The sequence below is a fragment of the Sebastes fasciatus genome, chromosome 15 (genome assembly GCF_043250625.1).
Source record: "Sebastes fasciatus isolate fSebFas1 chromosome 15, fSebFas1.pri, whole genome shotgun sequence".
NCBI lineage: Eukaryota > Metazoa > Chordata > Actinopteri > Perciformes > Sebastidae > Sebastes > Sebastes fasciatus.
The window spans coordinates 26975765-26989301 of NC_133809.1; the positions used below are offsets into that span (position 1 = coordinate 26975765).

General features: G+C 41.1%; 1 protein-coding gene across 3 annotated transcripts in view; it reads right to left on the bottom strand.

Moving 5' to 3' along the window:
* LOC141783573 (uncharacterized) overlaps positions 1-13537 on the bottom strand; it is a 31524-nt gene that overhangs the window by 8861 nt on the left and 9126 nt on the right. For all 3 annotated transcript variants that reach the window (XM_074660953.1, XM_074660954.1, XM_074660955.1), the window contains exons 2-3: positions 7290-7371; positions 6620-7134 (exon numbers count right to left, since the gene is read on the bottom strand). In XM_074660953.1, coding sequence (XP_074517054.1) covers positions 6620-7134; positions 7290-7371 — 597 coding nt within the window. The remainder of the gene's footprint in view (positions 1-6619; positions 7135-7289; positions 7372-13537) is intronic.

Genomic DNA, 13537 nt, shown 5'->3' on the forward strand with positions numbered 1-13537 from the left:
CAATATCAACATGATCACGATAAATATTTGTATCCTTCTCTCTTTTCATCCTACACATCCACCACTCTGACTGCAGAAGAATCATTCTGTCCACCTCCACCCCACACCACCCTACTCTTAAACCACACACACACACACACACACACACACACACACACACGGCCAACAGGTTGTGAATTGCCAACTAGCTAACTGTTTTTGATGAGTTTTGTGGTTATTCATGAAAAATGCAAAGTGTAAGTTATGATTGTTTTAGGGGGGGTTCATTTAAAAGATTTTTTTCTGTGTGTGTGTGACAGTTGGATATGTATCACTTCTTCTGTTGTTATTTCATTAAATTATTGATTACCTTGTCATGTATGAAACCTGCTATACAAATAAAGTTGTTTTGGCTTGCTTTATCTGGGCTAATCCCTGGTGAAAGTTATAACAGAACCACTGTTTATGTCCTAACATTGACAGTTGTCTCATGCATTAAGCTTATCACTAAATCATCAATACCACAGCTGTATTGTTTTAGGGCTGTCAAAGTTAACACAATAATAACGCGTTAATGCAAATTTGTTTTAAACGCCACCAATTTCTTTAACGCATTAATGCGATCGATCTTTCGGGGGCTGTAGCAGTTTTAAAGCAGTCAATTTGAAAGCTAGAGTGAAGATATGACTGACATCATATGAAACTAGAAAACCTAAGGAATCCATTGTTACCAACCACGTCATAATAGCTTGTTGCGAAGGAGGCTAAATAACGCTCCAAACTCAAAGGGGTCCCTTGACCTCTGACCTCAAGATATGACAATGAAAATGGGTTCTATGGGTACCCACGAGTCTCCCCTTTACAGTAGGACTGTGTATTGGCAAGAATATGGCGATACGATACGTATCATGATACAGGGGTTACGATTCAATATATTGTGATGTACTGTATTGCAATACTGGGTTTCTGGACAATACTTGTCATTGTTTTGTGTTGTGAATTGATTTCCAATAATAAATATATACATACATTTGCATAAAGCAGCATATTTGCCCACTGCGATTACTAGCGATTAACTATGGACAATCTTGCAATTAGTCGCCATTAAATATTTCAATCGATGGACAGACCTAATTACTACACAACTGTAATCTTAGTTTAAAAACATGAAACGCCAAAAATAAAACTAAGCATGATGTTCAATATGAGAGATTACCAATTGCAATAAAGTGTTAAGTGTTAGCCATTTGATTTTCATACTGTAACAAAATGAGCAGAAACCAATGGCTATTTAGTAGGCATTTTAAAATAGTTCGTTAAGCTTGGGAAATGGCTGAAAGTATGGTAAACTAGCAAACTGGCCACAGCATGTAAAAATACAGCTATGGTCCTTTGAGCAACCAGTGTTTTTTTTTTTATTATATTTTGTAGAGTGGTACCATTTGTGTGCAGAGAACAAACAATGGCACTACCACATCTGAGCAACTGGACATGGATTAGTGTGCATGAGGGATTATCAGAGACTAAAAGGGAACAAGCTGCTGACCTTATTTTAACCCTGCCTTTAAGAAAATTATTAGATAAATAACTGTGGGACTAAAGGCTGATTTATAGTTTTAAGTAGGCTCTATGCTGTAGCCTGCGCAAATGGCTTATGCCGTTGTGAGCATTTACACTTGTGCATTGGTGTGTCTGCGTCGCTCTGCAATTACACCGCCAAAATGCTAGTTGGCGGTGGGGTTTCTATGCCCCTGTGTTGAGTTTCTTCGTGTACTTCAAACAATGGCATCTGAATCTGAGCAGATCATGTTGGACAACAGTTACTTTTACTGAAATTACTGCAACGCAGAAAAGAGAGAAGACGTCAGAGGAGACTGAGTACAACCAGCTGGAAATACATAGGAGGAGTAGGAGTCTACCAAGCAGACCAATCACAGTTGTTGCGGTCTGCGTCGCTGCGACGTGTAGTTACATTTCTGAAGAGGTGCACGTCAGGCTAGGGCGTATGGTAGTGGATGTTTTTATCTAATGAAATATTCTACTTCAATCAGTATTTGTTGCCGTTTAGCCTTTCAAAAACAACATTTTCACTGTGGTCCAAAAACAATTTGCTCTCCCGCTTGCCGCACACACCTGATTTAATGGAGCGGTCTTGCATCAATCATCTTACTCAAATTGAGAAAATATGGGGAATGGTCAGCTTTTCTTAAATACAAGTAAGGAGGGCTTCAAGGAAAATAGATTGGGAACGCATCTACGCTGATTCAACACCTAGAAGTATAAACTGGCCTTGAGGCTCAAGCTAATGTTGGTCACACCGGGGCCAGGTAGCCTTGCTTGCCAATCATTGGCCTTAGGTTGCCCTGGATCAGTAGTGTAAAAAGAATTAGGGAACCACAAATGGGCTTTGACATTGTTTCAACCCCAGAAATAGAATGAGAGTAGAATAGACATTGAACTGTTTGCGGTGGTCATTTGAATAGTTCATGGTGACAACACACAGTGGGTCCGTAAAGTGTGTTGCTCCACCGTGAAGCCGGCAGCAGACGTAGTCAACACTTCTCTACAATCAGACTTCTTATTGCAACCAGAGGAGTCGCCCCCTGCTGGCTATTAGAAAGAATACAAGTTTAAGGCACTTCCAAATGAGCTTAACTTTTCAGAACCCGAGGTTGCCATCTGGCAGTAACATAATATTGAGTCATATTTGATCAACGCTGCCTAGTTTGACAGTTTCATCGGAATTCACGAGCAGCGATTGACAGCTGCGCTAGAGACTACTCGGCTCTGATTGGTTGTTTTTCTATGGGCGCGGTGAAATCTTGCTTATGTCATTAGGAGCACTAAAGGGAGGCAGAGGAACCTGATTTTTTTTCACAGATTATCTCTCTCATGAGGTACTGTCAGGATATAGTGAGAGTTTGAGCAAATATGACTTTTTTTTATGAAAGTTACTGAAAGTTAGAATGCAAGTTTAAGGCACTTCAGCATTGTCTTCCCTTGTCAGACCCCACTGTTGCCCCCTGTGACTTGTCGAAACTCGGTTTATGTGGAAGTTAGCCCGCTACAATGGTATTGCAATGGTACACATAAAAATGGCCGCCGCTCTGACCATCCTGCTACGTTGATTTGAATGGGAATGTCCGTTCTACTGTCGTTCTATTTCTATTCTTTCAACATGCTCTCAGCAAAATAGGGAACAGTTTAAAGTGAGAATGATTTCTCTCCTTGTTAGTCAGCACATGGAAACATTGTGTAACAATTACGACTCCCTCCAAGGTTTTCATCAATCCTCTTCACATATTCATATATAACAAAAAAACTTCTCATATGAGGTTCCAATAGGGAATAATTTAACTAATGACAGTCTGTGGTCTAAAATGATTTTTTTATGATTGGCAATCCATCCTAGCTGCACTACCTTCCACACATATAACGCAGAATTCCCCCCTCGGTTTTGACACCTTAAAATCGCTTTTTTTCTAAGGAACCAGCTCGGTCAGCTCTCTCTCTTAGGTTTAAACTCCAGAGCAGCATATGTGACAGAAATGACATGGTGACGGTGTAGAAGTTGAGGCAGACTTTGTGATTGGAAGTTGTCCGGCTAAAGGGTTAATGAGAGCCTGGAGCTGTGTCTGCTAGCTACCTCCGTAGGCCCCCTATTGTATTCCCTGCAGCACCTCCCATTCCACTTGACTGAGTGAGCACACACTCTCACACATACAGACACACACACACACACACACACACTGATACAGCAACCAACTCACAGACAGGAGGATGCACACATGCAGACACAAAAAGACAGGCAGGATGATGGACGCGTACCCCAGCCCCACAAACACACACACACACACTCTTCCTCTTTTTTTTTTCTCTTCACCCCTCTCATTGCTGCCCGCTGACTCTCTTCATCTGTTCTTTCCCTCTAAAAACCCCATGGACATATGGACCCCTGAAACCTGCAGCTTCTATCTCTGCAAACACACACACACACACACACACACACCCTTTCCCATCCACGGTGTGGGCCAACAAGTCTATTGGATTTTAATGATTAGTGGACCAGCTTCTCCATGACTCATTAGTGGCTGTCGTTTTTCTGTTGTGTATTTAATCCTCTCCTTCTGCCTCCACCCCTTCATCGTTTCCCCTCGCTTGCCAGCCTTTGTGAGAAACGAGGGCGGACATCTGCCGTCCGTGCCTCTCCCTCTCCTTCATCCCTCTCCAGCCAGACCACCGTGGTGGCGCGCGTCCGGCTATGGAAAGGGAAGACTTTGTTTGCTCGTGCAAGCGTGCACATTTGTTTGGCCATGTGTGCGCGTAGCGTAGCCGGTTAGTAGTATTAGTGATACATCATTGTATTTTTGGACCAAATCCTCGGTCCGACATTAACTGTTTGGTTGCTCGGGGAGGGGGGTGGTGTAAGGCTCATCTGCTGTCTGGTACTTCTAATATTTTCAGTGGAATACACATATTGCTACCGTGGCAAGTTGAATATCAAATTACATGGAACAATTGGATTCATATTGCTAAGAAATATACTTCATATACCATACCACACCAATATATCCATTTTTTTGTGTCTAAGTGACTAATGGGGACAACACTTTTTTGAATTGGTCCATTATTGAGGGAGAACGCTGCAGCCACTAAAGGAGCTGTAATGTAATCATTTGGGGCAACCTGGTACCGTCAGTTTACGTCCACTAAAAGTGCTTGTTTTTGCCACTGACAGGCTCAGATTGTTATTCGTCAGTGTCTGACAACATTATGGAAAGGACCCTACAGAGAAATAAAACCTTTTTCTTACCTCTCTCTTGATCCGGTCTGTTCGTTATTCTGGGTATTGCGCTAAGAAGTCTCGCTATGCAACTTCGCGTCTCATCCATATTGTAGAAATCCGCTAAATATTCAGGCATGACATTGAAAATATTTGAGATAACACTAAGCTACGCTTTCTGTAGTCCGACTCAACAAACTCCGACAACACTGGCATCCCGTGGCACTCCTCTCTCCTCTCTCACTCATGTTTCCTCCGTCGTCTCTTTCGGCAACATGTCACATGACACAATGACAAATGGAAAGCGAAAGGTAAGAAAAAGATTTTATTTCCCTGTAGGATCCTTTCCATAATGTTGTCATACACTTATAATAACAATCTGAGCCTGTCAGTGGAAAAAACAAGCACTTTTAGTGAACGTAAACTGACAGGGTTGCCAGGTTGCCCCAAATTATTACATTACAGCCTGTTTTGCGGCTGCCGCTGCAGTGTTCTCTCTCTCAATACTGGACCAATTTCAAGACGAGTTGTCCACATTAGTCAGTTAGACACAAAAATATGGGAAAATAGGGTCCAGGTTGAAAAATACCAAAGCTTTCCTTTAAGGTGTTCTCTAATTCTCTAAGCTTAACATCTTTGTGAGGGAGGGAGGTTAAAAGTGAGAGATAAATAGTCTGACAAAATATATGATGAGTTTATAAAATATGATGCATTGCTACAGATTAAACTACCCAACAGTATATAGAGTAGTTAAAATTATCTCAACCTCAAACCAGCTACCAGGGCTGTCGCAATAACAGCAATAGCGCAATATTGCTATTGGCAAGCTAACCGCAGGGGATGGTAAGCAACACCCACAACCGCTATATTCACGTTTTTCTTTTGGGAATTCTTAGCAATGGGAGCGCTGCTTATGTACACTATGCTACAAACGCCAGCAGTGTGACGAGGTGCTGAGCCTCTATTCTGCTCTGAGCGCTTCACGCTGGTGTTTTTTTCAGGTCGCCAAGATTTGAAAAATGTTCAACTTTGGGTAAAACACTGAACTCCTCACTGTCATTTTTTATCCAGCCGTCCAATCACAATGGAGGAGGGGCAGGACAAATATCAAAAGACCAACAGTCGCATCCTACAGGTAGGCTACAAGCGGCTGGGGATGGGAGCAGCATAAAACATATTTTAGTCACCTAAGAAAAAAACGATATCAGTTTAAGTGTACGCTGTATGTAGAATAATTTCACCGCTTTACTTTGCCGTCATACAACCCTTTCCAATGTGGAACTGAAGCCGTTACGTAGCTCTCTTCAAAGCCACCAGACTCTGTCATTTTACCTCGCATAACACAGGAGTTGCTGTTCTACCGCTGCATCGATTGGTTAGTTTGTTTGTGATATTGTGTGCCTTTTGGATCCGAACTAACATGGCGTCCACATCAATACACGGCTCGGCTTCCGTACTTTTGTCTGCTTCTCCAAACTGGGGGCATGCCGATCGCCAACTAAGTTACTTTAATACACACTGACAGTGGACAAGGATATATGTATATACATGCAGAAACCTACGTCTCATCGCGTTGAAAACGTTTTAAGAAGGTCTTGGGAAAAAAGCATTTTGACGTTGAACCGTACATCAACCAAAATTTGAATGTTTGGATTTGAATACATAAGAAACACCACTGGCAAGCTACAGAATGATATAAAAACCTAAAAAAAAAATCCTTTAAATGTGCTCAGCAAAGGTCATAGAAATCTGCCAATTACATTGTAAGATATCTTGCAAAGCTGACATTTTGGACAGAGGTTGGTGCTAGTAAAAAAAACAGTCATGAGATATATAACTACATCTTGGACAACTAACCTGTTGCATTTTCTCCAGATCCAGACTGGGCCTCCCTGGCTCCCCGCCGTAACTGTGCCGGTACTTTCTATAAGGTGCTGACTGGTCAAAGTGGGTCAAAATGATGGGCCGCGCCACTGGCTGCACCACCTGCAGCTGAAAGCGCATGGGGGGTGGCTTGAGGCTACGTGGTGGACTGGAGCTGAAGAGTACAGGGCTGGGGGAGGCAGCCAGGCAAGCACCCGGCTCAACCAGCGGCCTGGCAGAGGCAGCCGGTGACCCGCAGCCACAGAGGTCCCGTACCTCCTCATCACTGGAGGCGCTGCTGTGGTGATCGCCGTGGCGCTGTGGGAGCGCCGACACCCACTTCCTGCTGTCGCCGCAGCTGATTCGCTCGAGCTCTTCCTCTGAAGAGTGGCGATCCAGATTGGCATCTAAAAGGAGGCGAAGGCGTCGTAACCGGGCTGGAGAGAGGGGACCCTGGTTGTGCTGCTGGCTGGTGGCCAAGGGTGTGAGTGCGCAATTTCTCCGTCTCTCTAGAGGAATCCATAAACAGGAAATGTCAAAGGAGAAGGTGGGTTGCAAAAACGATGCAAATGCTCTATAATGCCATACAGTCTGTTGACTTGAAACATCTAATTATACTGTGTGTGAATCAATAAGTGATGAGGAAGATCATCATCTACCATACCTCTGTCAATCTGTGCAAGCTCCTGGTTCTCCCCCTCTGAATCGTCGCTCTCCCCTCCTTCTCCACTGCCATGGTAAGAAATCTAGGAAAAAGGATGAGCATACACTGTAGGTCACATATACCATATGGTAACAGCTCAAAAACTGAACCCTTATGGTAAAAGTTTGTAAAGAGCATTCCAAAAGTATCCATCTTTAGGGATGTCGCCAGTAATTTAGTATTCAATGCCAAAACCAGTGAAATTTCACAATTCTCGATACCCAATTCCGTACCACGGTAAAAAACAAAAGTAAAACATCCCATGTACTTCAACATCCACTCCTTTATTACCGTTTGCATACTGGTTTAAACTGGTTAAACAGGTCATAATTCCCTCTCTATCATCTATTTTATATTGCTGTGAAAACAACTCCTTCAAAAAACTGGATTTATTCAAGTTTCTTGCCAAAAACTACATTTTACAAGATAACATTTGAACACATCATGATAATGTTAGAATTTACCTTCACCCAATACAAATTTTTGGCACCCTCCGTTAGCGTTAGCTGTTGGCAGCCCGTAAGCAACACAGTCCTGCACGGAGCTAACAGCTAACGTTAACTAGCCACCCATCGAAACGGAAGCCTTACATACTGTACATATCGCCGTTTTACTTGTTGGATCTACCATGGTGAAATATGGCCAAATGGCTGACATTTTCCTCGCTCTGACTAACGTTACCTCTCCACAAGCACCGCTTGTTTTTTGCCGTCGTCACGTGACAAACCTACCTGCGATCAGTTCTTCTTCGCTGCTCTAAAACAGTAGTTGCCCATGGCAGCCATGATACATCCAGCTCAACAGCAAAGTGAAGGCTACTGTTTTGGAGCAGCGAAGAAGATCTGATTACCGGTTAAACAAGTTGATTTTTTTTCTGGGTTAAAAAATGATGGTATCGGATCGGTGCATACACTGCCGATACCCGATACCGAATTTTGGGCAGTATTGGACACATTTCCGATACTGGTATCGGTATCGGAACAACTCTACTATGAAGGATTTTAAATTTCAGTATCAAACAAAGTACATAAAAATAATTAAAGAGCAAAACCTTAACCACTATAATGATTTGATCCAATATAAAGTGAACTAAATCCTAATTCAGAGTTCTTTATAATTTTGCAATGTTCTTAGTTGGCAAACCACTAACCAGTAACACAGACATAAACTATAATGGGCTTCTAATGGCAACATTTATAGATGTTTCAAGTCACAAAAGGCAGGAAGAGTTGAGTTACGGTTCGGTCTAAGCTAAATTCAGGCCACTTTCTTTTCCCACAACCTGAACCAGTATGTCCCTTTAAAATCAATTCCTCGTCAACACCAGAAGCAACAATACAGATACCCTGCAGACTGCAACGCTAAGAGTTAAGTAATGCGCCTCACACTCGGTAATTACCACTCCGAGGCCTCGCTGAGCAGCTGCCATCTGTGCTTGTGCGTGTGTAAGCTTACACACATACATCCACACAAACATACAGTGTCCTCCCTTCCACCCTTCCACTCTCTAATACGCGCACACACACACACACACACACACACACACACACACACACACACACACACACACACACACACACACACACACACACACACACACACACACACACACACACTTCCTTTCTTTGTGAAAGAGGGAAAACAGAGAAAGGAGCCAGGGCCTTAGAGCCCAATGAGGGAAGACACTATTCAATTCATGTGAAGTGTGAATTCCAATGTATAATTTCAGTCTGTTCACTGTGTATTTTGGTGAAATAGAAATCGTCAAACTGTCACATTACTGTGTATTAAAAATGTAAAAACATTTCCTATCATCACCAACTCCACTGTAGCTCAGATATGGAGTTTCCTAAAATTACAAAATGAATGCGTATTTTCTAGGGCTGTCAATCGATTAAAATATTATATAATAATTTATCACACATTTTTTAACTGTTCAAAATGCACCTTAAAGGGAGATTTGTCAAGTATTTAATACTCGTATCAACATGGGAGTGGACAAATATGCTTGCTTCATGCCAACGTATGTATATATTTATTATTGGCGATCAATTGACAACCAAAACAATGACAAATATTGTCCAGAAACCCTCACAGGTACTGCATCTAGCATGAAAAATATGCTCAAATCATAACATGGCAAATTGCAGACCAACAAGAAACAACAGCTGTCAGTGTGTCAAGGGACCCCTTTGAAAATGGCCATGTTTTTAGCGCAAGTTTGGAGAGTTATTTAACCTCCTTCGTGACAAGCTAGTATGAAATGGTACCAATGGATTCCTTAGGTTTTGTAGTTTCATATGGTGCCAGTATCTTCCCTCTAGCTTTAAAACTGAGCCTGCTACAACCTAAAACTCACAAATTGCATTAATGCGTTAAAGAAATGAGTGGGGTAAAAACGAATTTGCGTTAACCCGTTATTATCGTGTTACCTTAGACAGCCCTAATATTCTCATAGGATCATACAGTATATACAGTATGTAGTCTTCTGTAGATATACAGCATAGTATGTAGGTTTTATGATTTGTAACTAGACGTGACATGGCATGACCTCTCTCATCAGCATAGATAACAGAACAGGCTAAACACAAGTAATGGTAAAACAATTCAAACAGTCTCCCCATACAGTCTTGTGGTCCAGCATAGTACTGAACATTCCAAGGTATCAAATAGCACAGTAACGATATACATGTAGCCTATTTTTTCAGGGCAAGATTGAAGATATCTGGATAAGGCCTGAGTGTAGCCTGCTTGCTTTTCAATGGTACACAAGCTCTGGAACAGATTCTCAATGAACACTTCCAGAGCCAGCGTTCAAGACAAAAAAAAAATCTTGGCTCTCGAGGAGTCTCAAGCTAGCGTCACTTCATGAACTCCGTAGAAAAATACACTGTGGAATAACTGTGGGAAGGAAATATATTTTGGCAAGTGGCTGGCTCGGGGCTTCAGCTACACCGTACACTCCAGTGAATTATTGTTGGGCAGCATCCATGAAACAGCTGAAACCCTATTGAAAGTCACTGCTACAGGATAGTAGGAATGAAATGACACCGGGGGTTCATAAACTTCATGTCATGCTCATGAATTTAGTCCGAGACATTTCTTTCTGTGTTCACGCTCAGTGAGATCACAAGGATGATTGCTCATTTTTCCTACATATTTTACCTTTTAGACATGGAATAACAGCTTTAATTTCTGTGCTTCTTTCTACCTGTGAGTCTGAAGTTTCTCCACAGAGCAATCATTGTCTGTGTAACTGGAGGCAAATATAAGCCGACAGTAACGATTTGGCCTTTCTTTCCCCCTAGGGACCGTCTCAGAGGTTGTTGATGGATCAGAGAACAACAGAAATGTTAAACATGTGTAGTTCACTTGTACAAACCTTTTTAATGCGTTTCACAATATGATGTAATACCTGCGTGTCTCGGTTGTAGGCTTACACACTGACCCCCTTTACACCTGGCATTAAAATGTGTTTTGGGTGATCAGGTGGTCAGGGATGCATTGTGACCACATTGAACAGTGTAAATGTAGGTGCAACTGCATTTTCAGTCCACATACAACAACTATGTTGGCGGAAATATGCAATGATAATAAACACAAATTCGTTCTAACGCCACTAATTTCTTTAACGTATTAACGCAACTTGTGAGTTTTAGGTTGTAATGGGCTCAGTTTTAAAACTAGAGTGAAGACACTGGTATCATATGAAACTAGTAAAACCTAAGGAATCCATTGGTACCAACCATGTCATAATAGCTTGTTGTGAAGGAGGTTAAATAACACTACAAACTTACGCTAAATTTTGGCGAGGAAAAACTGCCACGGCCATTATCAAAGGGGTCCCTTGACCTCTGACCTCAAGATATGTGAATGGAAATGTGTTCTATGGGTACCCACGCGTCTCCTCTTTACAGACATGCCCACTTTATGATAATTACATCCAGTTTGGGGCAAGTCATAGTCAAGTCAGCACACTGACACACTGACAGCTGTTGTTGCCTGTTGGGCTGCAGTTTACCATGTTATGATTTGAGCATATTTTTTATGCTAAATGCAGTACCTGTGAGGGTTTCTGGACAATATTTGTCATCGTTTTGTGTTGTTAATTGATTTCCAATAATAAATATATACATACATTTGCATAAAGCAAGCATATTTGCCCACTCCCATGTTGATTAGAATATTAAATACTTGACAAATCTCCCTTTAAGATAAAACAAATAAGATTTATTTGCCATTAATCGTGACTAAATGTTTTAATCAATTGACAACCTTAATCTAAATACATTCTGGATGTGATACATTTTAATGGCAGGTGTAAAGGGGGTCATTGACACACATACAGTGTGTTGAACCACGACACAGAACTTTGTGTGTGTTTTAGTGCCTGACATAACAGCCTTCTACTTTCAGTGACTTCCTCACTTCACACTATTATCACTGTAACACTAACCACCACTTGTATAGCTAGTAGGGATGTCACGAGGACCGATACTTCGGTACCAAGTCAATGCCAAAATTCTAAAAACGTGACGGTACTCTTTTTCTACAGTACCAAAGGTACCGTGTGACGCCTGTAATGGGGTTTTCATCTGCCGTGAAATTAAGGAAGAAGAAGAAGAACGTCTAACAGCACGGGGAAAAAACAACTAAATGTGAAAGATTGCAACAAGTGCAGCTGCAGCGCTAGCTCCGCCTCGACTCGTTGAGAAGACAAATAGTAAGAGTCGGGTATGGAAGTACTTTGCGTTTGAGGCGGATAATCAAGGAGATATAATAGATTTGCAAAAGCCAATACAAACGGTGCCGTCGTACTTTTCAAACCAAAGGAGGAAACACTTCCAATTTAGCAAAGCACCTCAAAGACAAACATCCAGATCTGTTCAAAGAATTCAAGGTGAGTGAGTTTCAATTCATGTTAACATTAAATTAACAACTACTTGTTACACTTGTTATCTTTATCCTGATATAGCCTACACATTACCATTATTTTTGTTTGAGACAGCTGTTATTGTTTTGTAGCCAAGTATGTTCCATACAACACTTGCAATGGCAAAACCCTAACGACTACCGTGTTTAGGCTAATGTAATGTAACCATAGCTCGTAGTAGTAGGCTAACGTTCTAACCGGTCTGTGTCATCCTTCATCAAAATATAACATTAGCATTTTAAATAAATATTTATTGTTCTAACAGTCTGTCATCATGTCAGTGAATTTAAACTACTGCTTGCAATCTGAGGATATACAGTATATAGAGAGAGTATGAGTGTTTTTTTTTTGTTTTTTTTAAGCAAGACAATACAGGTGGAATTTGACAAGACAAACAAAAAATAACAAAACAAAACAAAAAAAAATGAATAAATAAATAAAATATATCGGGTGACATGACAGAATTAACAGTCATTGAGCTATATGAGGAATAAAGTCTCATAATTTTCCTTTTTTTTTTTTTACCGTGGTATCGAATTGGGTATCGAGAATCATGGAAATTCACTGGTATTAACTACTGGATTTCTGGTATGGTGACATCCCTAACAGCTAGTACGTGATCTGAGAAATGTCTACATATGCAAAGCAGGTCAGTGTCAACAGATCATAAAACATGTAACCATGCAAATCTCATCTGGGAGTGTAATGCAAAGACTGAGCACATGAACAAGTATTTGAATATGTTTCACTCCCAATACTGTTTTAGTCAAGCATGGGTCTTCTAGACAGTGGAAACTTGGGAGAAGTCATAATATTTCATTTCTTATCATCTGATGCCAGAATGTGAGGACTTGTTCTTACAAATCGGCATCTGTATTTCATGCAGTGTGAGTGTGTGTGTGAGAGAAAGCAAAAAAACATTTTTTCAGTGAACCACGTCGGATATGGTTATTAGCTTTGGCATAGCTGGCTATAACAAATACTAGACTCTGCCTAACTGACGTTTAGTTTACGTTTAGACAGGATGATAGTGCTTTCCCGAAAGAAAAGGAATTTCACCATGAAACTCTACTGTAGCATGATCATTCCAGCTCCCAAACATGGTGTTAAGTGGATGTTTTAAAACAGTGATTCTCAAAGTACATACATGCTGAAAATTAAACATTTTTACTGTATGAATTTAGAGATTTTCCAAAGTAAAAATCCCTAGAAGTGTATGATTCAACTTTTCCCCATGGTCTAGTGTTAAAAAATGGACAAAAATCACAATAATATT